The sequence below is a fragment of the Mobula birostris genome, chromosome 7, assembly GCF_030028105.1.
Source record: "Mobula birostris isolate sMobBir1 chromosome 7, sMobBir1.hap1, whole genome shotgun sequence".
NCBI classification, from domain to species: Eukaryota; Metazoa; Chordata; class Chondrichthyes; order Myliobatiformes; family Myliobatidae; genus Mobula; species Mobula birostris.
The window spans coordinates 3,515,560-3,542,140 of record NC_092376.1 but is presented as its reverse complement, the minus strand read 5'-3'; the positions used below and the strand labels follow the sequence as shown (position 1 = coordinate 3,542,140).

The 26,581-nt window shown below is 43.7% G+C and overlaps 1 protein-coding gene across 1 annotated transcript in view; it reads left to right on the top strand.

Moving 5' to 3' along the window:
- pgm2l1 (phosphoglucomutase 2-like 1) overlaps nucleotides 1-26,581 on the top strand; it is a 167,211-nt gene that overhangs the window by 94,940 nt on the left and 45,690 nt on the right. Inside the window, exons 7-9 of the mRNA XM_072262471.1 lie at nucleotides 1,033-1,222; nucleotides 8,991-9,088; nucleotides 16,468-16,648. Coding sequence (XP_072118572.1) covers nucleotides 1,033-1,222; nucleotides 8,991-9,088; nucleotides 16,468-16,648 — 469 coding nt within the window. The remainder of the gene's footprint in view (nucleotides 1-1,032; nucleotides 1,223-8,990; nucleotides 9,089-16,467; nucleotides 16,649-26,581) is intronic.

The window sequence follows — 26,581 nt, the reverse complement described above, 5'->3', positions numbered from 1 at the left end:
AAAATCTGTCACTGAAAAATGCTGGCGGTGCCCTGTATAAGATTCTTTTGAAAGCTAAATTGTTCTCATTCATTTCTGTAGCTTGTGTATGATAATACACTGCAGTTATACTTGTCACAGGAGATTCTGCAGATGCTGGAAACACTCAAAATGCTGGAGGAACTCCAATATGGAGGAATGGTCATGGCCCGTAACTAGACTCTTCATTCCTTTCCACAGATGCTGCCTGTTGGACTCAGCTGTTTAATTGTTATTTTCTTTGTAGTCCAGCATTCCGTTATCTGCTTGTATTTTATATAATGACTTGTATACAAGCAATCGCTTAATGTACTCCCTAGTGTTGACAGTGTACATATGCAGTTGTTCAGCGTGGGCATAGTGGTTATGTTGCTATAATTATGGAAAGCTCTAGAATCTTCCCTCTGCATTATTTGAATAATGACTTTCTCATTGGTTGACCCTTGTCTAAGGGTACAAAGGTTCATTTTATTATTAAAGTATGTGTGCAGAATACAACTCTGAGATTTGTCTTCTCTTGATAACCATAAAATACAAAAAAACCATATAGTTGAAAGACATCAATCCCACTCGTACAATAAAAACTCGCAACCTCAACCCCCTCCCTTGTAGAAATATTAACAGATCACCCACATGGAGAAACAACTTGAATGGAATTTTCCTGATCTGTGTAGATCAGAGCTGCTATATGCTGAGCATTATCTTAATCCTAGCATCTTAGTTTCTTTGTCTTTAGACCTGCAACCAGCTTCTGCTTTTTCCTTTGTTTTATCAACTTAATACAATGATCGTGAAGCAACAAGTTTTGTGTCTTTTTCCTGATTTCTGAAAGAACCTTTGATTTAAAGACATCAGAATCCAACTTGTCTGACCTGCTGAGTTCCAGAGTGTGTTATTGCAGTTATATATGTCTAACTTCTTCTTCATTTTTATTTATTCTCTTATCCTTAACATAAGTTTGACTTTAACACATGCCAATATTGGACTCTTAAGATGCTTGTTTCATCCGTTTAGGGAGCTTAACAGCAAGACACCTCTCAAGTTTGTGCACACTTCCTTCCATGGAGTTGGCCATGAGTATGTACAGGCAGCGTTCAAGGCATTTGGCTTCATTCCTCCCATACCTGTTCCAGAACAGAAGGATCCAGATCCCGAGTTTTCCACTGTCAAGTGCCCCAATCCAGAGGAGGGAGAATGTGTGCTGGTAATAGTATTTCTTTCCTATTTTCTAAACAAAAGTTTATTGCTTCAATCATTTGTACATCAGGATAGATTTTACTTTGTACTAATGTAATGACAGCCGATGGAGAGATTCTGTAGCAGTTAGCTTATTGCCAGCGACCCAGGTTCAAGTCCCACCACTGTATGTAAGGAGTTTGTATGTTCTTCTCTGTGGGTACGTAGGTTTCATCTGTGTCCTCTGGTTTCATCCCACAGATGGGTAAGCAGATGAATTGGACAGATGAGTGTAGTTGGATGGCACAGACTTGCTGGACTGGAAGGATCTGTTTGTTACTCTGCTATATCTCTAAATAAGTAAATGTGCAAAGGGTAGTCCTGCTCCCTCACAGGCACAGACAGCCAGACCCCTGCGGCTATCTGTGTGGAGTTTGTATGTTCTCCTTGTAACCATCGTGGGTTTAACCTCAGGTGCTCCAGTTTCCTCCTACATAGAACAGTACAAGCTCTTCAGCCATGGCTTTTCAAACTACTCCAAGTTCAATTTAACTCTTCCTTCCCCACATGACTTTCCATTTCCCTCTCATCCACATGCCTACCTAAGAGTTTCTTGAATGTCCCTGATGTATTTGCCTCTTTCACCACCATACTCACTGGGTTTTTTAAAAAAAAAAGGTCTCAGACATACCCTCTATACTTTCTTCCAACCTTCCTAAAATTATGCCCTCTCATATTAGCCACTTCCACCCTGGGGAAAAAGTCTCTGGCTGTCCACTTATCTTGTACACCTCCAAGTCATCTTTCATTCTCCTTCACTCAAAAGAAAACCGCCCCGGAGTGTAGAGCCTGAGTTATGGGGAGAGGTTGCCTGTGCTGCATCTTCACACCCTGTAACACAGCAGAATGAGAAACTTATAAGATAGACACTTACAGATAAGGTGGACTGTCATAGTCTTTTCTTCAGTGTTGGGGGAGTCCAAAACCAGATAACACAGATACAAGATAATAGGGCAGGGATTTAAAAAGACCTGAGAAATGACTTCTTTACACAGAGGGTAGTGCATATCTGGAATGAGCTGTCAGAAGAGCTGGTGAGGTGGATACAATTGCAAGATTTAAGGTGCTTTTTTATAGGTACATGGACATGAGGGGCTTGGAGGGTTACGGGGTGAATGTGGGCAACTGAGAATAGCAGGGAGGATGTGGTTGGAATGGATTGGTTGGGCTGAATGGCCTGTTTTTGTGTTTTATTATTGTATGTTAATGCAATCTAACCCAGGTATCACAATTCCACTATAAAAATCCACTCCTTTTTCTCTTTCAGTCTGTCTCTCAGTCTTTAGAAAATGTTGGATAAAATTTAGCAAGTGAGGTCATGGACACAATAAATTCTGCAGATGCTGGAAATCTTGAGCAACACCCACAAAATGCTGGGGGAACTCAGTAGGTCAGGCAGCAGCTATGGAAATGAATAAGCAGTCAACATTTTTGGGCTGAGACCCTTCATCAGGACTGAAGAGGGAGGGGAAAGAACCTAGAGTAAGAAGGTGGGAGAGGGGAAGCAGAACAAGCTGGCAGGCGACAGGGGAGAAGGTCCTGGAGGACCTGAAGTGCTGGAGGAACTCAGCAGGCCTGGCAGCACCTATGGAAAAGAGTAAACAGAAGGTCGGTGGGTGGGATAAGGGGGAATGAAGTGAGAAGCTGGGAGGTGATAGGTGGGTGAGGTAAAGGACTGAACAAGGAGGAATCTGATAGTAGAGGAGAGTGGACCATGTAAGAAAGGGAAGACAGGGATGTGTAATGGGCAGGTGAGAAGAAGAGGAGTGGTGGGAGGGGTACTAGAATGGGGAATGGAAAAAGAGAGGAGGGAGGGGGTTCGAGAAATCAATGTTCTTGCCATCAGGTTGGAGGCTACTCAGACAAAATATGAGGTGTTGATCCTGCAAACTGAAAGTGGCCTGACCTTGCACTCGAGGAGGCCATGGATAGACATGTGGGAATGGGAAGTCAAATTAATCTGGCCTTTTGTGATCGATGGAGCAAAGGTGCTCAGTGAAGCAGTCCCCCATCTTTCATGAGAGAAACCCTTCACCTTTCAGGTGCGGGAGACTTCATCACAATCGAGTATACAGGGAATGGTAAGAGGCAGGAACATAATATTGAAATAAAGGATCTGAGGAAATTATAAACTGCACAGTATAAACTCCTTGGTTGCAGCAATCATACAATGAAGAGAGAGGTAAATTTACTCGGGCTGCCCTGTCTAGAGTTTAGAAGATGGAAAGCTAATCTGACTGGAACATACAAAAGGACTTGACAGGTAAATACTGGGAAGTTTTTTTCAGACAGGAGTTTCATATAGAACCTGGAAGACCACAGCACAATACAGGCCCTTTGTCCCAAGTTTATTTATTTGGAGATGCAGCACAGAACAGGCCCATCCAGCCTACTGAGCCACATTGCCCTGCAACCCACCTATTTAAATCTAGCCTAATCACAGTACAATTTACAATGACCAACTAACTAGTGTATCTTTGGACTGTGGGAGGAAACCAGAGCACCTGGAGGAAACTCGTGCATTCGCAGTGAGAATGTATAAACTCCTTACAGACGGCACCGGAATTGAACTCCAAATTCCAAACTCCAGAACATCTTGAGCTGTAATAGTGTCACAATGACCACTGGACTACCTGCTCCAAGATCAGCATGCACAGAATGCTGGAGGAACTCAGCAAGTTGGGCAGCATCTATGCAAATGAATAAACAGTTGACATTTTGAGTTGAGACCCTTCTTCAGGAAGGGGGAAGGTGCCGGGGTGGAAGGAGGATAGCTGGAAGGTGATAGGTGAAGCCAGCTGAGTGGGAAAGGTAGAGAGCTGAATAGGAGGAAATCTGATAGGAGAGGAGAGTGTACCATAGGAGAAAGGGAAGGAGAAGGGGACCAAGGGGCAGGTGATGGGCAGGTGAGAAGACGTAATAGGCCAGATTAGGGAATAAAAGAAGAGGGGAGGAGGGACTTTTTTTTTTTGCCAGAAGTAGGATCTCAGGTACTCCAAGACTTCCCTACCGCATAGCCCTCCATTTTTTTTCTATCATTCATGTGCCTCCCTAAGAGTTTCTTAAATGCCCTTAAATGTATCTGCCTCTACCACCACCCTGGTAGCAAGTTCCACACACCCACAACTCCGTGTTTTAAAAAAAAGACAAGCTGCCTCTGACAATCCTGTGTATACTTTCCTCCAAACATCTTAAAATTATGCCCTCACATATTAGCCATCTTCGCCCTGGGAAAATGTCTCGGGCTGTCCGCACTATCTACGCCTCCTATCATCTTGTACACTTCTATCAAGTCACTTCTCATCCTCCTTCACTCCAAAGAGAAAAGCTCTAGTTCACTCAACTCATCTTTGAACTAGAGGTCAGTGTTCTGGGTCATTCGTTTCAGAATGCTGGTTTTTAATGAAATAACAAGATGGTTGTAAATTGTTTAACATCAGTTGGCATTAAATGATCAGTGGTTGAGAACATTTTTAATATTGTTTAATATTGTTTATTATCACTTACAGTAAAGTAGAGCAAAATAATTGTTACTCCAGATCCGAAGCAGCACAAAAAAAAAGATAAAGAACACAATAATAATAAATATAAATGCATGATAGCTTGTTACATTGATTGATTGTACATCCATAAAGTGACACTAGGTACGGGAGTGTCTATACTTAAGGTGACTCTGACAGGAAATGATAAAGTGGTGGTTGGGGGTGTAGAGGGGTGGGTTAGTGGGTGGAGGTGTTGATCAGCCTCACTGCATGGGTAAGTATCTGTTTTTGTCTGGTGGTCCTGGCATGGATGCTACGTAGATTGTATCCATGAACAAGATCGTTAGATTTTCTTTGCCAAGGTGGTTTGACTAATTTGAGATGGTCTGAAGAGTGGAGACCAACCTTAGTGAAGGGCTCAGACTGCTTGAATTTCTATTCCTCTGATCTTTAGTGTTTTGTCTAATTTTCCTTCTTCTTAGCTGATTTCATTTGAATATTGTATTAGGTTCCTGATTTAAATTCAAATAGTCAAATATAATTATATTTGTAGGTAAAATGATTAAATTCTGTGGTCTGGTGATTTTCAGTGGAGTTTTGACTTCAGAAATTCAATCTCCTGCCATTGCCTGCAAAGACCTTTTGCAAATGTCACAGGTCAGACAGACTGAGGAGCAGTTGCCTTGGCTTGCTGCCCTACCCGAAGAAACACGAAGACATGGAGTACACTTTCTTTGGTCTGCTTCAGTAACTTCTCACTCCTAACTGAAGTAAATGCTTCAAAGCAAGCAGAAAGTAACTATCAAGGAGTGGAAGTATTGTTACAACAGCACTGGCATTGACAGTATAGAGCATTAGAGTGACCACAGCACAATTCCCAATGAGTGTGTGTTTGTGGGACCCCCTTGTACAGTCAGCATAATAAACTGCAGTTACATTCTGCGTTACTTACTGCAGAGCTGTAGCCTAAGTACACGGGTGCCACGGTAGCATAGCAGTCAGTTCGGGGCGTCAAGAGTTCAAAGTTCAATTCTTGTGCCATCTGTAAGAATTTTGTACGTCTTGCCCGTGAAGCACGTAGGTTTCTACCAGGTGCTCCAGTTTCCTCCCACAGTCCAAAGATGTATGGGTTAGTAGATCAATTGGTCATTGTAATTTTTCCTGTGATTAGGCTAGGATTAAATAGGTGGGTGGAAGAGCCTGTTTCACTCTTTATCTCTAAGTAAAATGTATAACTGGCATAATTGTGCAGCACAGTAATGTAGTGGTTAGCGTAGCACTTTACAGTGCCAACAATCACCAGTCAGGGTTCAATTTCTCCTGTTGTACATTCTCCCTGTGACTGCATGGGTTTCCTTCAAGTACACCGGTTTCATACCACATCCCAAAGACGTACCGGTTAGGGTTAGTGAGCTCTGGAGATGCTATGTTGACAACAGAGGCTTGGTGACTCTTGTCACAATCCTTGCTATAATTTGATTCAACACAAAATGATACATTTCACTGTATACTTTGATGTACATGTGACAAATAAAATTAATCTTTAAACTCTTTAAAAACAGTCTACTCTAGTTTCCAGCAATAAAGTAAATCTAACTACACAATCCCTCAGTTAGATAAGAGCTTAATTCCTGAGAACCGTCTGTAAGCCAGTCTCCCAGGAAGTTAGAAATGTCTGCTTTTCATATATCACTCTACATAAAATCATTTCATTGAATAAACATTCTTACACTGCCCATAGTTGAACTAGTGAAATAGACCCTGTATCCAGTCATTAATAACCCCTGTAAAACATTTGCAGGATCTGACCTAGCAGCAGTTTGTGTCAACTTTATGCTGTTGGTTCCTCAGTAAATCCCAAACTGCAGCTAGCAAAACTTAAAACAGCTACGAGGAGTATAGAGCACAGCATTCCCTCAAAGCTATATACCTTCCCAATTTACTTAAGTCAGACACACTATGCTAGGTAGTGATAGTTAGCCGCTGTTTCCCTCAGAAGATTTTTTTAAGCTGATTTGTTCTCTTTTGTTTCTGTAACTTGTGTATGCTAATCAAATGCAGTAAACACTTGTCACAAGAGATTCTGCAGATGCTGGAAATCCAGAGCACCACACACTCAAAAATGCTGGCAGAACTCCAGCATGAAGGAGGGGGTCACGGCCCAAAACATCAGTTCATGCCTGGCAGATCCTGGAAAGTATTGTAAAATCAGAATCATGTTTAATACACTGGTACATGTTGTGAAATGTATTGTGTTGTGGCAGCAGTACATTGTAATACATAATACAGGAATTAGTGATCATGTGTTCATTGTCCATTCAGGAATCTGCTGGCCATGGGGAAGAAACTGTTCCCAAAACATTGAGTGCGTGTCTTCAGGCTTCTGTACCTCTTCCTTGACAGTAGCAATGAGAAGAGGCATGTCCTGGGTGATGGGGGTTCTAGCATCTAGTACCAATTGTTTGGTGACAATAAAGTATAAAGTATAAAAGTATGATGGGTGCCACCTTTTTAACGTATCGCCTTCTGAAGGTGTCCACAATGCTCGGGAGGCTAGTGCCCATGTCTTGGGAGACAGCAGCCCGTTAACAAAGTTCAATGTTGCCTCTCTAGAGCTAGCAAAAGTAATCTGCAAATGATGGGCATGGCATGTCAATGTCATTGATTTTGAGAATGTAAACTTAGAAGATGCTTAAAACAATAGCCTCAGAATCCTTAAGGACCTGATTTATAAGGATAGGTTGAATAAGTTAGATTATAGAACCGTACAGACCTTTAGCCCACTCGAAGATCAATATAATACTTCTCTCCTACATAGCCCTCCATAATTTAGGACTTTATTCCCTGGAGTATAGGAGAATGATAGGTGATTCGATAAAGGTACACAGAATTATGAGGGGTATAGATAGGGTAAATGCAAGTAGGATTGACAATATTTGACAATAAACTGGACTGGTCAAAGAACACTGAGGCTGTCTACAAGAAGGGTCAGAGCCATCTCTACTTCCTGAGGAGACTGAGGTCCTTTAACATCTGCCGGACGAGGCTGAGGATGTTCTACGAGTCTGTGGTGGCCAGTGCTATCATGTTTGCTGTTGTGTGCTGGGGCAGCAGGCTGAGGGTAGCAGACACCAACAGAATCAACAAACTCATTCGTAAGGCCAGTGATGTTGTGGGGATGGAACTGGACTCTGACAGTGGTGTCTGAAAAGAGGATGCTGTCCAAGTTGCATGCCATCTTGGTCAATGTCTCCCATCCACTATGTAATGTACTGGGTGGGCACAGGAGTACATTCAGCCAGAGACTCATTCCACCGAGATGCAACACAGAGCGTCATAGGAAGTCATTCCTGCCTGTGGCCATCAAACTTTACAACTTCTCCCTTGGAGGGTCAGACACCCTGAGCCGATAGGCTGGTCCTGACTTACTTACTGGCATAATTTACATATTACTATTTAACTATTTATGGTTCTATTACTATTTATTATTTATGGAGCAACTGTAACGAAAACCAATTTCCCCCGGGATTAATAAACTATGACTATGACTACTTTCCTGCTGAGGTTGAGTTGGGTAAGACTAGAACTAGAGGTCATGGGTTGAGAGTGAAAGGTGAAATATTTAAGGGGAACCGAAGGGGAACTTCACTCAGAGTGTGGAACGAGCTGCCAGCGAATGTGGTGGATGTGGGTTTGATTTAAGGGAAGTTTTGATAGGTACATGAAAGGGCTATGATCTAGTTGTGGGCTGTTGGGACTAGGTCAGCCCAGTCTAAATAGGCCTAAGGTCCTGCTTCTGTGCTGTAGTATCAAAAAATGTGTTAACACTAGGAGCTTGTGTAAATCTGAAATATTTAGTCTTGTCTTGCTGCCAGTTGTGAGGGATGTTAAGTACTTGGAAGTGAAGCTAATTGGTAACACATACAAATGCTGGAAGAACTCGACAGCCAAGTAGCATCTATGGAGGGGAATAAACAGTCAACATTTTGAACCAAGAACCTTCAAAGCTAATTGGTGTGCAGAAGACAAGCAACTAAATTGTCTCACTGCTTGTATAGTATAGGGACAGTAGGAGTCCATTCGGTGTTTATTGCATCCTCGTTAATTTAGTTCACGTGTGGATGGTCTCCTGTGTCAATGAGACTCGGTGTAAGAATCACCCTCTCCCTATCTGCATTGCTCCACTCGGTATTGAATCGTTACTGTCAATAGGACTTCACCCAATGTGACCATGCCCTGCTCTCACTTTTTTAGGTTCTTGCAATCAAACTGGCAGAGAAAGAAGGTGCTCGGATCGTGTTGGCTACAGATCCTGATGCAGACAGACTAGCTGTGGCGGAGCAGCAAGAGGAGTAAGTATTGTACCTTGATGCTTAAACAAACCTTTTAATACTTGAAGTAAAGCAGCGCTGTTCACAGAAGGCAAAGTTTATTTGTTAATGGTACACATGATCTTTACTAGGTACCGCAGCTTTCACAGGTCCATTATTTATTGAGATATAGCACAGAGTAGAACCTTCCAGCTCTTTGAGCTGCACTGCCCAGCAGCCCCCAGTTTAACCCTAGCCTAGTCACAGGACAATTTACAATGACCAGTTAATCTATCAACTAGTACACCTTTGGACTGTGAGAGGAAACCCCAGCAGTCACAGGGAAAATATACAGACCCCTTACAGGCAGGTCACTGGTACTGTAAAGCGTTGTTCTGCCCCTTTAGGCAGTGGTCAGCATGGAAGGTCCTGCAGACACTGCAGGAGAAGGACTCAATGGACATAGTGGGGTGGTTCCCTGAACAGGCTGTCCAGACTATCTGGCAAAATACCTCATCGCCAGACCTCACCAACAGGCACCAAGACTTTGCCTGGCTGGTGGTGGGAGTGGCCCTCCCAGTCAGATCCTTCCCGCACGCCCAGAGCATCACCCCCTCAACCCGTTACCCCCGGAGTGACTGTAGTGAAGGAGAGATGGTAGCTCACCTCTTTGTGGACTGTGGGTTTGTGAAGAGGGTGTGGAGAAAGTTGCAAGGGTCTGTGTCATGATTCACCCCAGGTAGCTGCGTGATAGAGGACTTTCTGAACTATGGGCTGTTTCTAGGGTGAGACGCACGGTGATGGACATCAAGTGCTGCTGGCAGATCATCAACTCGATGAAAGACTCTCTCTGGTCTGCCAGCACATCGAAATGTCCGTGGAGGATTGCTGCTGACTGACACATTCCAAGCTTCAGGAGTATGTGCTGAGGGACACACTGAAGCTTGGTGCAGCCAACGTAAAGGCTTGGTGGGGAAGAAAGTGTAGGATTCTTCTGCTACTGAAGAGAGAGGGCCAGGGTTGGGTGAGGAAGTCCCACAATTAGTGTGATTGGATACCACCCCAGCAGATCACATGAGTGTAACAGTTCTATTGATTGATATGTGGGTATGTAATTGAACAATACTGAAAGCACCAACTTTGAATGTAAAGAATAACCCAACTTAATTAGAACCCACTGTGTTTCGTTCTGGTCACCTCACTACAGGAAGGATATAGATACTATAGAGAGAGTGCAGAGGAGATTTACAAGGATGTTGCCTGGATATGAAGAGTGTGCCTTATGAGAATAGGTTGAGTGAACTTGGCCTTTTCTCCTTTGAGTAACGGAGGACGAAAGGTGACCTGATAGAGGTGTATAAGATGATGAGAGGCATTGATCGTGTGGATAGTCAGAGGGTTTTTCCCAGGCCTGAAATGGCTAACACGAGGGGGCATAGTTTTAAGGTGCTTGGAAGTAGGTACAAGGGGGATGTCAGAGGTACATTTTTCCACACAGAGCGTGCTGGGTGCATGGAATGCACTGCCGGCGAAGGTGGTAGAGGTGGATACAATAGGGTCTTTTAAGAGCCTCTTAGATAGGTAATGGAGCTATGTGGTAGGGAAATTCCAGGCAGTTTCTGGAGTATGTTACATGGTCGGCAAAACATTGTGGGCTGAAGGGCCTGTAATGTGCTGTGGATTTCTATGTTCTGTGTTCTAATGAAAAAGTGATGTAATATTCTAGGCTAATGGAGAAGGAGCAGCAATTTCCATTTAAAATTGATAAATTTGTTTATCATCTTGACAAGGTACAGTGAAAAGCTTTTCTCGGATACTGTTCATACAGATGAATTCATTGCATCAATGCATTGAGTTAGTACAAGGGAAAATAGTAACAGGACAATAAAATGAGAGAGACCAGTGGACTAATCAAATCTATTTTCAGGAGGAATTTCTTTAGCCAGAGGGTGGTGAATGTGGAATTTATTGCCACAGGCAGCTGTATTGGCCAAGTCATTTGGTATATTTAAAGCAGAGGTTGATAGGTTTTGATTAGTAAGAGTGCAAACTTTATGGGGAGAAGGCAGGAGAAAGGGGTTAAGAGGGATAATGATGGAATGGCGGACAGACTCGATAGGCTAAATGGCCTAATCCTGCTCGTATGTCTTATGGGAGTAAATAAAGGAGGTTGTGTCAGATACAGTGTGGCAGAATTAGATAGTGTTACAGGAGTAATGAAGTCATTTCTGCAGGAAGGCACAGATTTCACCCAGAACTCTCTGGCAAAGGTGAACGGAAATAGTTGGACCAATCAGGTATGTCATTCAGGAGCTAACATAGACAAGCTGTGCACTAACGATGATTCTGTAGATGCTGGAAATCCAGAGCAACACACACAAAATCTTGGAGGAACTCAGCAGGTCAGGTGGCATCTATGGAGGGGAATAAATTATGACGGGTCTCAGCCTGAATCATTGACTATTTATTCATTTTCATAGATGCTGCCTGATCTGCTGAGTTCCTCCAGCTTTTTGTGTGCATAGATGAGGTACTGAATGTCCTCCTGCTCCTGCCTCTGTGCCATTTCTGAATGGTTGTATCTGATGGCAGTTGTATCTCATGCAACCTGTAAGTTAAAAAGAAGTCTCTTTATGTTCAAATCTCATTCCTGTCAGAGGTTTGCATTCCAGTTCCAACTACTGGTGCTTGTGGATGTAAATGTTTACATCTCCCACCTTGGGATTATCCTTTGGCGAGCTGATCTCTCATTGTAGCAATGCAGTTCCCTGTTGGTAAGCTGTCTTTGATGTGTTTCCAGCATTAGAACAATTGCACTCAACTGAATGTCCAATGTATGCTGTTAATTATGCATGTCTCACAAGGTTCAGTTAAGCAAGTTAGGACTTTTTTCTTGGGAGCAAAGGATAGAGGCTTACAAGATGATAAGGGGCATAGATAGTGGGCCATTGATGTTTCCCCAGGCTAATGCGAGGGGACATAATTTTAAGACAATTGGAGGAAAGTATGGGGGGAGGGGCGAATGTCCGAGATTTTTGTTCAGTGCATGGAATGTACTACCAGGAGTGGCAGTAGAGGTAGAAACATTAGGGACATTTAAGAACAAGAGAAAATCTGCTGATGCTGGAAATCTGAGCAACACACACAAAATACTGGAGGAATTCAGCAGCCCAGGCAGCATCTATGGGAAAAAGTACAGTTGGCGTTTCGGGCCGAGACCCTTTGGCAGGACTGTTGTATGCATGGATGACAGAAAAATGGAGGGTTATGTGATTTGGAAGGGTGAGACTGATTTTGGAGTAAGTTAAAGGGGCAGCACTATATTGTGGACTGAAGGACCTGCACTCTGCTGGACTTCAGTATGTTCTAATTAAATGTGGAATGTAAATAGGAGACCTAACAGTTTAATCAAGAAATCAGGATAATACACTATTCCCTCAACCACTGCACGCAGTATAATCTGTGTAAAACTAGACAAACTAGATCAGACTATGCAATTTAAATGCCGTGGCCTTTGCAAGCAATGCATGGAACATAGGGGTTTCAAGAGCTGCAAGGTGACCCAGTATGTCACTGCAGGGCACTCTGCTCACTGAAAGATGAAACTGCTAAATAAACTTCGGGTTTGTACATCTTTTAAAATTTGAAAGGAAGTTCAGTGGAAAAGGCATGTCAGGGTTACAAAATTATGAGGGCTAAGAGAGGGTAAATGGAAACAAGCATCTTCCACTGAGGTTGGGTAAATAACTGGAGTCATGGGTGAAAGGTGAAATATTTCAGGGGAACCTGAAGCAGAACTACTTCATTCGGAGGGTGGTGAGAGTGTGGAACGAGCTGTCAGTCAAAGTGGTTGATGCGGGTTTGATTTCAATTTTTAGGGTCATAGAGTCATAGAGAAGTATAGCACAGAAACAGGCCTTTCAGCCCATCTAGTCCATGCCAAAACCATTTAAACTGTCTATTCCATCGACCTGCACCGGGATCACAGCCCTCCACATCTCTACTATCCATGTACCTATCCAAACTTCTCTTAAATGTTGACATTGAGCTTGCATGCACCACTTACGCTGAGCACTCATTCCACACTCTTATGACCCTCTGAGTGAAGAAGTTTCCCCTCATGTTCCCCTTAAAATTCTCCCCTTTCACCCTTAACCCGTAATCTCTGGTTGTAGTCCCACCCAACCTCAGTAGAAAAAGCCTGCTTGCATTTACCCTGTCTGTACCCTTCACAATTTGGTATACCACTTTCAAATTTCCTTTCACTCTTCTGTGTTTTAAAAAATGTGGTCCTAACCTATTCAATCTTTCCTACTCAAGTCCTCCAGACCCGGCAACAGCCTTGTAAATTTTCTCTGCACTGTTTCAACCTTGATTACATCTTTCCTGTAGGTAGGTGACCAAAACTGCACACAATACTCCAAGTTAGGCCTCACCAACATCTTGTACAACTTCAACATAGCATCCCAAACATTGATTTATGAAAGCTAATGTGCCGAAAGCTTTCGTTACGACCCTATCTACCTGTGACGCCACTTTCAACGAATTATGGAATTGCGTTCCCTGATCCCTTTGTTCTACCACATTCCTCAGTCCCCTACGATTACTGTGTAAGACCTAGCCTGCTTGGACCCACTAAAGTGCAAAACCTTACACTTGTCTGCATTAAATTTCATCTGCATTTTTCAGCCCATTTTCCCAGCTGATGCAGATCCCTCTGCAAGCCATGAAACCTTCTTCATTGTCCACTACGTCCCCAATCTTGGCGTCATCTGCAAATTTGCTGATCCAGTTAACCACATTATTATCCAGATCATTGATTTAGATGACAAACAGCAATGGACATAACACCACACATAAAATGCAGGAGGAACTCAGCAGGCCAGGCAGCATCTATGGAAAAGAGTACAGTTGACGTTTCGGGCCGAGACCCTTCATCAGGACTGGAGAAAAAAAGATGCAGGGTCCCAATGTTAGATGGTGGGGAGGGCAGGAAGAAACACAAGGTGACGGGTGAAACCGTGGTTGGGGGGGAGGGGTGAAGTAAAGAGCTGGGAAGTTGATTGGTGAAAGAGGTACAGGGCTGGAGAAGGGAGTATCTCATAGGAGGCCATGGAAGAAAGAAAAGGGACATCAGTGGAGAGGGACGAATGGAGAAGGGAGTCATGTATGGAGGTGTGTCTTGTGGCGGGATCCAGTTTGAGATGGCCTATCACCTTGTATTTCTTCCTCCCCTCGCCCCACCTTCTTACTCAGACCCCTCATCTTTTTTCCCTCCAGTCCTGATGAAGGGTCTCGGCCAGAAACGTCGACTATACCCTTCCATAGACGCTATCTGGCATGCTGAGTTCCTCCAGCGTTTTCTGTGTGTTGCTTGGATTTCCACCATCTGCAGATTTTGTCGTGTTTGTGAAAGGACACAGCACCAATCCCTGAGGCCCACCACTGATTACAGGCATCCAGTCAGAGAAGCAGCCCTCTACAACCACTCTCTGGCTTCTTCCACAAAAATAATGTCTAATCCAATTTACTACCTCATCCTGAATGCCGAGTGACTAAAACTTCTTGACCAGCTTCCCATGTGGGACCTTGTCAAATACCTTACTAAAGTCCATGTAGATAGCCTTGCCTTCATCCATTTTCCTGGTAACTTCCTCAAAAAATTCTACAAAATTAGTTAGACATAACCATATAACAATTACAGCACGGAAACAGGCCATCTCGGCCCTTCTAGTCCGTGCCGAACTTTTACTCTCACGCACGAAGCCATCCAGACCCTTAGAGTACCTTCCAATAACTTTCCCACAGCTGATGTCAAACTCAGCAGCCCATAATTTTCTGGTTTCTGTTTAGAGCCTTTTTTAAACAGTGGAACAGTATTGGCTATCCTCCAATCTTCTGATACCTCTCGTATTGCTAAAGATATCTCTGCTAGGGCTCCAACAATTTCTGCACTTGCCTCCAGTAGAGTACAAGGGAATGCCATGACAAGCCCTGGGGATTTATTCCCCCCCTGATTTGCCTCAGTAGCAAACACTGTAATCTGTACAGGATTCATGAAGTTGATGCAGTTTTGCCTCACTTCTATGTATCCGTCTTCTGAGTAAATGCAGATGCAAAAAAAAATTTTAAATCTCCCCCATCTGTTTTGGATGCACACATGGATTGCTATTCTGGTCTTCAAGAGGACCAAATACATCCTTGAAAATCCTTTTCCTCTTTACATATCTGTAGGATTCTTTGGAATTCTCCTTCACCTTGTCTGCTAGGGCAACTGCATGCTTTCTTCTAGCCTTCCTAATTTCTTTCTCAAGTCCTCTCCTGCATTTCTTGTACTCATAAGCATTTTATTTGTTCCTGCTTGCCTATACCTGCTATGCAACTCCTTTCTTTTCTCTTAACCAGGGGCTCAATATCTCTTAAAAAGCAAGTTTTCTTGCACTTGTTATCTTTACCTTTTATTGTGACAGGCACGTACAAGCTCTGTACTTTCAAAATTTTGTTTTTGAAGGCTTCCGACTTTCCAGTTACTCCTTTGCCAGAAAACAGCCTGTCCCAATCCACACTTGCAAGATCATTTCTGATGCCATCAAAATTGGCCTTTCTCCAATTTAAAAACTCAGCCCACGGATCACACCTATCTCTTTGCATATTTGCTTTAAAGCTAATGGCATTGTGGTCACTGGATGTAAAGTGTTCCCCTACACAAACTTCTGTCACCTGCCCTGTCTCATTTTCGAATAGCAGATCCAGTATTGCACACTCTCTCGTTGGACATCTACGTACTGATCAAGGAAGCTTTCCTGAACACATTTGACAAAATTTACCCTATCTAGTCCCTCTACAGTATGGGATTCCCAGTCAATGTGTGGAAAGTTAAAATCACCTACAATAACAACCTTATGTTTCTTGCAACAGTCTGCAATCTCTTTGCAAATTTGTTCCTCTAAATCCCTAGGACTGTTGAGTGGTCAGTAGTATAACCCCATTAACGTGGTCATACCTTTCTTATTTCTCAGTTCCACCCATAACACATCACTAGTTGAGTTCTCTGGTCTATCCTGACGGAGCACTGCCATGGTATTTTCCCAGAATAGTGGAGAAATTTGAACAAATTGATGGATGGGAGGGTATAATCTGGCTGCTGGTCAGTTCAGCATGGACCAGATGGACCAAACAGTATGATTCTGTGCTGTAGAGTTGTATATCTCTGTGCTGTAGTGTTCTATGACTAACAACCTGGGCATTCTCTCGCACCGCAGCATCCTTTTGCACCTCACTACACAGACTGACATACTGGGCTCACCTGGGTATCTAAAGCATGCTCTTGCGCCTCACGACATAGAGTAGTACACTGAGCTCCCCCCCACCCCCCCACCCCCAGCTATCTAAAACTTCCTGCTTCTCCTGTCTTGATGCAGTGGCATGTGGAAGGTTTTCTCTGGCAATGAGCTGGGGGCTCTCCTCGGCTGGTGGATGTTTCACTGTTGGAGGAGTGAGCATCAGGATCCAGGTGATGTGAAGAACGTGTACATGCTGGCCACCACTGTCTCTTCCAAAATCCTACGGGCCCTTGCCATTAACGAAGGCTTCCACTTCGAGGTAAGGCACAGGGATTGAGGCATTTTAGGTACCTTGCTGATGTTATTGGATCTGTCTGTTTATAGTTGTTTCCTTTGAAGTTTAACAATTCATTGTCTCCATCTATTTTAAGTAGTTCTTATAGACATGTAACTGTTCAGAATTTTTCTTAGTGGTCACAATAGGTACTCCTGTTTGAGTACTGTTGGGGGGGACAGCTTACCCGGGGGAAGCGACAGTGGCCGTGCCTCCGGCACAGAGTCCGGCCCTGTAGCTCCGAAAGGTAGGGCAAGGAAGAGGAGGGCAGTTGTGATAGGGGACTCGATAGTAAGGGGGTCAGATAGGCGATTCTGTGGACGTAGTCCAGAGACCCGGATGGTAGTTTGCCTCCCTGGTGCCAGGGTCCGGGATATTTCTGATCGTGTTCAAGATATCCTGAAGTGGGAGGGTGAGGAGCCAGAGGTCGTGGTACATATAGGTACCAATGACACAGGTAGGAAAAGGGATGAGGTCCTGAAAGGAGAATATAGGGAGCTAGGAACGGAGTTGAGAAAAAGGACCGCAAAGGTAGTAATCTTGGGATTACTGCCTGTGCCACATGACAGTGAGAGTAGGAATGCGATGAGGTGGAGGATAAATGCGTGGCTGAGGGATTGGAGCAGGGGGCAGGGATTCAAGTTTTTGGATCATTGGGACCTCTTTTGGCGCAGGCGTGACCTGTACAAAAAGGACAGGTTACACTTGAATCCTAGGGGGACCAATATCCTGGCAGGGAGATTAGCGAGGGCTACTGAGGTGACTTTAAACTAGAATGGTTGGGGGGTGGGAATCAAATTAAAGAGGCTAGGCGAGAGGAGGTTAGTTCACAACAGGGGGATGGGGACGAGTGCAGAGAGACAGAGGGGTGTAAAGTGAGGGTGGAAGCAAAAAGTACTAAGGAGAAAAGTAAAAGTGGCAGGCCGACAAATCCAGGGCAAGCATTAAAAAGGGCCACTTTTCAACATAATTGTATAAGGGCTAAGAGAGTTGTAAAAGAGCGCCTGAAGGCTTTGTGTGTCAATGCAAGGAGCATTCGTAATAAGGTGGATGAATTGAAAGTGCAGATTGTTATTAATGATTATGATATAGTTGGGATCACAGGGACATGGCTCCAGGGTGACCAAGGATGGGAGCTCAACATTCAGGGATATTCAATATTCAAGAGGGATAGACATGAAAGAAAAGGAGGTGGGGTGGCGTTGCTGGTTAAAGATGAGATTAACGCAATAGAAAGGAAGGACATAAGCCGGGAAGATGTGGAATCGATATGGGTAGAGCTGCCTAACACTAAGGGGCAGAAAACGCTGGTGGGAGTTGTGTACAGGCCACCTAACAGTAGTAGTGAGGTCAGAGATGGTATTAAACAGGAAATTAGAAATGTGTGCAATAAAGGAACAGCAGTTATAATGGGTGACTTCAATCTACATGTAGATTGGGTGAACCAAATTGGTAAAGGTGCTGAGGAAGAGGATTTCTTGGAATGTATGGGGGATGGTTTTTTGAACCAACATGTCGAGGAACCAACTAGAGAGCAGGCTATTCTGGACTGGGTTTTGAGCAATGAGGAAGGGTTAATTAGCGATCTTGTCGTGAGAGGCCCCTTGGGTAAGAGTGACCATAATATGGTGGAATTCTTCATTAAGATGGAGAGTGACATAGTTAATTCAGAAACAAAGGTTCTGAACTTAAAGAGGGGTAACTTTGAAGGTATGAGATGTGAATTAGCTAAGATAGACTGGCAAATGACACTTAAAGGATTGACGGTGGATATGCAATGGCAAGCATTTAAAGATTGCATGGATGAACTACAACAATTGTTCATCCCAGTTTGGCAAAAGAATAAATCAAGGAAGGTAGTGCACCCGTGGCTGACAAGAGAAATTAGGGATAGTATCAATTCCAAAGAAGAAGCATACAAATTAGCCAGAAAAAGTGGCTCACCTGAGGACTGGGAGAAATTCAGAGTTCAGCAGAGGAGGACAAAGGGCTTAATTAGGAAGGAGAAAAAAGATTATGAGAGAAAACTGGCAGGGAACATAAAAACTGACTGTAAAAGCTTTTATAGATATGTAAAAAGGAAAAGACTGGTAAAGACAAATGTAGGTCCCCTACAGACAGAAACAGGTGAATTGATTATGGGGAGCAAGGACATGGCAGACCAATTGAATAATTACTTTGGTTCTGTCTTCACTAAGGAGGACATAAATAACCTTCCAGAAATAGTAGGGGACAGAGGGTCCAGTGAGATGGAGGAACTGAGCAAAATACATGTTAGTAGGGAAGTGATGTTAGGTAAATTGAAGGGATTGAAGGCAGATAAATACCCAGGGCCAGATGGTCTGCATCCCAGAGTGCTTAAGGAAGTAGCCCAAGAAATAGTGGATGCATTAATGATAATTTTTCAAAACTCGTTAGATTCTGGACTAGTTCCTGAGGATTGGAGGGTGGCTAATGTAACCCCACTTTTTAAAAAAGGAGGGAGAGAGAAACCGGGGAATTATAGACCGGTTAGCCTGACGTCGGTGGTGGGGAAACTGCTGGAGTCAGTTATCAAAGATGTGATAACAGCACATTTGGAAAGCGGTGAAATCATCGGACAAAGTCAGCATGGATTTGTGAAAGGAAAATCATGTCTGACGAATCTCATAGAATTTTTTGAGGATGTAACTAGTAGAGTGGATAGGGGAGAGCCAGTGGATGTGGTATATTTGGATTTTCAAAAGGCTTTTGACAAGGTCCCACACAGGAGATTAGTGTGCAAACTTAAAGCACACGGTATTGGGGGTAAGGTATTGATGTGGATGGAGAATTGGTTAGCAGACAGGAAGCAAAGAGTGAGAATAAACGGGACCTTTTCAGAATGGCAGGCAGTGACTAGTGGGGTACTGCAAGGCTCAGTGCTGGGACCCCAGTTGTTTACAATATATATTAATGACTTGGATGAGGGAATTAAATGCAGCATCTCCAAGTTTGCGGATGACACGAAGCTGGGTGGCAGTGTTAGCTGTGAGGAGGATGCTAAGAGAATGCAGAGTAACTTGGATAGGTTGGGTGAGTGGGTAAATTCATGGCAGATGCAATTTAACGTGGATAAATGTGAAGTTATCCACTTTGGTGGCAAAAATGGGAAAACAGATTATTATCTGAATGGTGGCCGATTAGGAAAAGGGGAGGTGCAACGAGACCTGGGTGTCATTATACACCAGTCATTGAAAGTGGGCATGCAGGTACAGCAGGCGGTGAAAAAGGCAAATGGTATGCTGGCATTTATAGCGAGAGGATTCGAGTACAGGAGCAGGGAGGTACTACTGCAGTTGTACAAGGCCTTGGTGAGACCACACCTGGAGTATTGTGTGCAGTTTTGGTCCCCTAATCTGAGGAAAGACATCCTTGCCATAGAGGGAGTACAAAGAAGGTTCACCAGATTGATTCCTGGGATGGCAGGACTTTCATATGAAGAAAAACTGGATGAACTGGGCTTGTACTCGTTGGGATTTACAAGATTGAGGGGGGGATCTGATTGAAACGTATAAAATCCTAAAGGGATTGGACAGGCTAGATGCAGGAAGATTGTTCCCGATGTTGGGGAAGTCCAGAACGAGGGGTCGCAGTTTGAGGATAAAGGGGAAGCTTTTAGGACCGAGATTAGGAAAAACTTCTTCACACAGAGAGTGGTGAATCTATGGAATTCTGTGCCACAGGAAACAGTTGAGGCCAGTTCATTGGCTATATTTAAGAGGGAGTTAGATATGGCCCTTGTGGCTACGGGGATCAGGGGGTATGGAGGGAAGGCTGGGGCGGGGTTCTGAGTTGGATGATCAGCCATGATCATAATAAATGGCGGTGCAGGCTCGAAGGGCCGAGTGGCCTACTCCTGCACCTATTTTCTATGTTTCTATGTAATATGTATATGTAGTTGTTCAGTATGTTCAAAGTACATGTATGTTACCATATACAACCCTGAGATTTGTTTTCTTGCGGGCCTAGTCAGCAAATCCAAGAAGCGTAATAGGATCAATGAAAGACCACACCCAACAAGGTGGACAACAACCAATGTGCAAAAGACAACAAACTGCGCAAATACAAAATTAATAATAATAAATAAGCAATAAGTACAGAGAACATGAGATGAAGAGTCCTTGAAAGTGAATCCATAGGTTGTAGGAACAGTACAGTGATGGGGTAAGTAAAGTTTTCAAGAGCCTGATAGTTGAGTGGTAATAACTATTCCTGAACCTGTTTAGGTCCGGAGGCTTCTGTACCACCTTCCTGATGGCAGCAGTGAGAAGAGAGCATGATCAGGGTGGTGGGGCTCCCTGATGATGGATGCTGCTTTTCTGCAACACCACTCTGTAGATGTGCTCAATGGCGGGGAGGGCTTTATCCGGGGTGGGGTGGCCTGTATCCACTATTTTTTTTACAGGATTTTCCAATAAAGGACGTTAGTGTTTCCATTCCAGGTTATGATGCAGCCAGTCAATATACTTTCCACTACAAATATACAGCAGTTTGTTAAAGTTTTAGATATCATGCCAAATCTTTGCAAAATTCTAAGGAAGTAGCGGCGTTACCTTCCAGGAGATTAGACTTAATCAAAGCCAGTGTCGTGAGTTACAGGGCAATAGAGGCATGGTGTAGTTAAAACAGAAAGCAACAAATACTGGACTGAGAGTGCTGTATTTGAATCCACGCAGCATAAGGAATAAAATAGTCTTGAAATTCAGCTACAGATTGGCAAGTATGACGTTGTGGCCATCTCTGAAACTTGGCTTAAGGATGGCTGCCATTGGGAGCTGAACGTCCAAGGATATGTGGTATATTGGAAAGATAGGTTAGTAGGCAGGGTGGTGGTGTGGTCCTGTGTATAAGAAATAATATTTAAATCATTGGAAAGAGATGACATAGGATTGGAAGGTGTAGAGTCTCTATGGGTTGAGTTAAGAAATGGCAAGGGTAAAAGGACCCTAATGGCAGTTGTATACAGGCCTCCAAACAGCAGACGGGATGTAGATTACAAATTACAGCAGGAGATAGAAAAGGCATGTCAGAAAGGCAATGTCATGATAATTGTTGGAATTTTAACATGAAAGTGCATTGGGAAAACCAGGTTAGTTCTGGACCTCAAGAGAGAGAATTTGTAGATTGCTAAGGGATAGCTTTTTAGAACAGTTTGTTGTTAAGCCCATTAGGGGATCGGCTGTGCTGGATTGGGTGTTGTGTAATGATCCGGAGGTGATAAGGGAGCTTAAGGTTAAGGAACCCTGAGGGAACAGTGATCACAATATGATCGAATTCACATTGAAATTTGAGAGGAAAAAAATAAAATCCAATGTGTCGGTATTTCAGTGGAATAAAGCAAATTATAATGGCATAAGAGGGGAACTGGCCGAAGTTGACTGCAAAGAATGAGGTAAGTGAAAGACAGATATATTCCAAATAAGAAGTTTTCAAAGGGAAGAAGGACACTACTGTGGCTGACAAGTGAAGTCAGAGACAAAGTAATAGCAAAAGAGAGCCAGAGCTAGTGGGAAGATTGAGGATTGGGGAGGTTTTGAAAACTTGCAGAAGGAAAGTAAGAAGGTCATTCGGAAGGAAAAGATAAATTATGAGTGGAAGCTGGCGACTAATATCAAAAAAGATACTAAAAGCTTCTTTAAGTATATAAAAGGTAAAAGAGAGTCGAAGGTAGATATAGGACCAATACAAAATGACGCTGGAGATATTGTAATGAGAGATGCAGAGATGGCAGAGGAACTGAATGTGTATTTTGCATCAGTCTTCACAGTGAAAGACATCCGCAGTATAGCGGACATTCAAGAGTGTCAGAAAAAAGTTTATGCAGTGAAAATTACAACTGAGCAGGTGCTCAGAAAGCTTAATGGTCTGAGGGTGGATAAGTCTCCTGGACCTCATGGAATGCACCCTCAGGTTCTGAAGGAGGTAGCTGGAGAGATTGCAGAGGCATTAACAATGATCTTTCAAAAATCGATAGATTCTGGCGTTGTACCAGATGACTGGAAAATTGCAAATGTTACTCCGCTATTTAAGAAGGTTGGGAGGCAGCAGAAAGGAAACTATAGACCTGTTAGCCTGACATCAGTGGTTGGAAAGTTGTTGGAATCAATTGTTAGGGATGAGATTACGGAGTACCTGGAGGCATATGACAAGATAGGCCAAAGCCAGCATGGTTTCCTGAAAGGAAAATCCTGCCTGGCTAACCTACTGCAATTCTTTGAGGAAATTACAAGCAGGGTAGACAAAAGAGATGCAGTAGACGACGTAGTGTACTTGGATTTTCAGAAGGCCTTTGACAAGGTGCCGCACATGAGGCTGCTTAGCAAGTTAAGAGCCCATGGAATTACAGGGAAGTTACCGACATGGGTGGAACATTGGCTGATCAGCAAAAAACAGATAGCGGGAATAAAGGGATCCTATTCTGACTGGCTGCCGGGTACCAGTGGAGTTCCACAGGGGTCGGTGTTGGGACCACTGCTTTTTATGATGTATGTCAATGATTTGGACTATGGTATTAATGGATTTGTAGCTAAATTTGCTGATGATGCAAAGATAGGTGGAGGAGCGGGTAGTGTTGAGGAAATAGAGAACCTGCAAAGAGACTTAGATAGTTTAGGGGAATGGGCAAAGAAGTGGCAAATGAAATAGAATGTAGGAAAGTGTATGGCCATGCACTTTGGTGGAAGAAATAAACGGGCAGACTATTATTTAGATGGGGAGAGAATTCAAAATGCAGAGGTGCAAAGGGACTTGGGAGTCCTTGTGCAAGATACCCTAAAGGTTAACCTCCAGGTTGAGTCAGTTGTGAAGAAGGCAAATGCAATGTTGGCATTCATCTCTCGAGGTAGAGAATATAAGAGTAGGGATGTGATGTTGAGGCTCTATAAGGCACTCGTGAGACCACACGGAGTATTGTGTGCAGTTTTGGGCTCCTTATTTTATAACATAGAATAGTACAGCACAGTACAGGCCCTTCGGCTCCCCACATTGTTGTGCCGACCCTCAAACCCTGCCTCCCATATAACCCCCCCCCACCTTAAATCCCTCCATATACCTGTCTAGTAGTCTCTCAAATTTTGCTAGTGTATCTGCCTCCACCACTGACTCAGGCAGTGCATTCCATGCACCAACCACTCTCTGAGTAAAAATATTTTAGAAAGCATATGCTGACATTGGAGAGGGTTCAGAGAAGATTCGTGGAAGTAATTCCAGGAATGAAATGGTTACCATATGAGGAACGTCTGGCAGCTCTTGGGCTGTATTCCCTGGAGTTCAGGAGAATCGGGGGGGATCTCATAGAAACATTCTGAATGTAAAAGGGTTGAAGAGATTAGATATGGCAAAGTTATTTCCCATGGTAGGGGATTCTAGGACAAGAGGGCACGACTTCAGGATTGAAGGATATCCATTTAGAACTGAGATATGGAAACATTTCTACAGTCAGAGGGTGGTAAATCTGTGGAATTTGTTGCCACGAGCGGATGTGGAGGCTCATTGGGTGTATTTAAGGCAGAGATAGATAGGTTCTTGATTAGCCAGGGCATCAAAAGATATGGGGTGAAAGCAGGGGAGTGGGGATGACTGGAAGAATTGGATCAATCCATGATTGAATAGCAGAGCAGACTCGATGGGCTGAATGGCCTGCTTCTGCTCCTACACCTTATGTTCTTATGGTCTTACCGTGATTTCTTCGTAATGGCACTTGCGTTCTGGGCCCAGGTTGGATCCTCTGAAATGATAACACTGAGGAGTTTAAAGTTGCTGAACCTCTCCACCTCTGATTGTACTGCCTTCAGCATTTTGTGTGTGTTGTTCAATATTTTCTGTTTGATTTCCATTCTGCCACTGTTCCTTGTTTACTGTCACTCAGTGTGAGAAGGATTGGAACAGATGCCACTGAGGTATCACATTTCAAGTTAGTGTTTCACGATCTCATGTCTGCTACTCGCCACTGGCAGGATGGACATGCAGCTGCTAACCACCGAGAGGATCATCAGGGCCTCCCTCCTCCCTATTACCAGGGCCTGAAGCATTGTTGACAATCCCTACCATCCATCCCACAATCTCTTTGATCCACAACCATCAGGAAGGAGGTATAGGATTATCAGGACAAGGACTGCCAGACTGCGTAATAGCTTCTTCTGTCGGGCTGTGAGACTCATGAATACCCTGCCACTACCAAAGTCTCATCACTAGGACAGTGAGCTGTTTACCATTTAGCTGTGCTGTACACTACAAGTCGTCAAGTCACTTTTTATTGTCATTTCGACCATAACTGCTGGTACAGTACACAGTAAAAACGAGACAACGTTTTTCAGGACCATGGTGTTACATGAAACAATACAAAAACTACACTGAACTACGTAAAGCAACACAAAACTACACTAGACTACAGACCTACCCAGGACTTCAAAAATTGCACAAAACAGTGCAAGCGTTACAATAAATAATAAACAAGACAATAGGCACAGTAGAGGGCAGTAGGTTGGTGTCAGTCCAGGCTCTGGGTATTGAGGAGTCTGATGGCTTGGGGGAAAAAACTGTTACATAGTCTGGTCATGAGAGCCCGAATACTTCAGTGCCTTTTTCCAGATGGCAGTGCATTTTGAATGATATTTTATTAACTTATTTATGGTAATATTTTGTTTTTATGTGCTGTGTGTGATATATTTTGTGTACTGTGGCCTGGACGAATGATACCCAGTTTGGTTGTATACATGCAAGTCAGATGACAAACTTCAACTTTAACTTAACAGTGGATCACAAACACGAGAGGTCTTTGGCCTCACGTTTCAATTCCGATTCCAGTTCCTGTTCTGACGTGTTGGTCCGTGGCCACCTCTTGTGCTATGATCAGAATGCCCTCAGGGTGGAGGAGCAACATCTTGAATTCCATCTGGCTAGCCTCCAAACTGATGGCATGAACAGTGATTTCTCCATCCAGTAAAAAAATTCCTTCCCCCGCCCTCTAATTCTGTTCCCCACTCTGGCCTCTTACCTTTTCTCATCTGCCTATTACCACCACCTCCCCTTTCTTTTATAATATACTCTCCTCTCCTACCAGACACCTTCCTCTCCATCCCTTTACCTTTCCCACCCACCTGGGCTTCACCTCTCACCTTTTGCTATCCTCCATCCCCTCTCCTTGCCTTTTTATTCTGGCATCTTCCCCCTCCCTTTCCAGTCCTGATGTCTAGGCCCGAAACATCGACTGTTTATTCATTTCCATAGATGCTGCCTGACCTGCTGAGTTCCTCCGGCATTGTGTGTGTGTTGCTCTGGATTTCTAGTATCTGCAGAATCTCTTGTGTTTAGCTCTTTATCTTCTCCCAATGCTGCCAAATATTTCAGATTTATTCAGCTGCCTTGTCAGCTAGACTAGCTTAGAGATAATAACTTCAGATATTTCTTCACAACACACACAAAATGCTGGAGGAACTCAGCAGGTCAGGCAGCATTTATGGTTGGGAATAAACAGTCAATGTTTTGGGCCCAGACCCTACATCAGTTGATTGTTTATTCCTCTCCATAGATGTTGCCTGACCTGCTGAGTTCCTCCAGCATTTTGTGTGTGTTGCATTAGAGGAAGGGTCCAGAATAAGGTGGGGGAGGGAAGGAGTTCAAGCTGGTGGGTGATAGGTGAGACCAGGTGGGGGGGAAGATGGATGAGCAGGAGGTGGTGGGGGATGAGGTTAGGAATCTGGGTAGTGATAGGTTGCAGTTGTGTAAAACCTTGGTTAGACCACACTTGGAGTATTAGGAAGGATGTGGGTGCAGAGGAGATTTACCAGGATGCTTCCTGGATTAGAGAGCATGACTTATGTGGAAAACTTGAGTGAGCTATGACTTTTCTCTGGAGTGAAGAGATGGCAAAGGGTGGTCTGTATATGAAATGAGTGG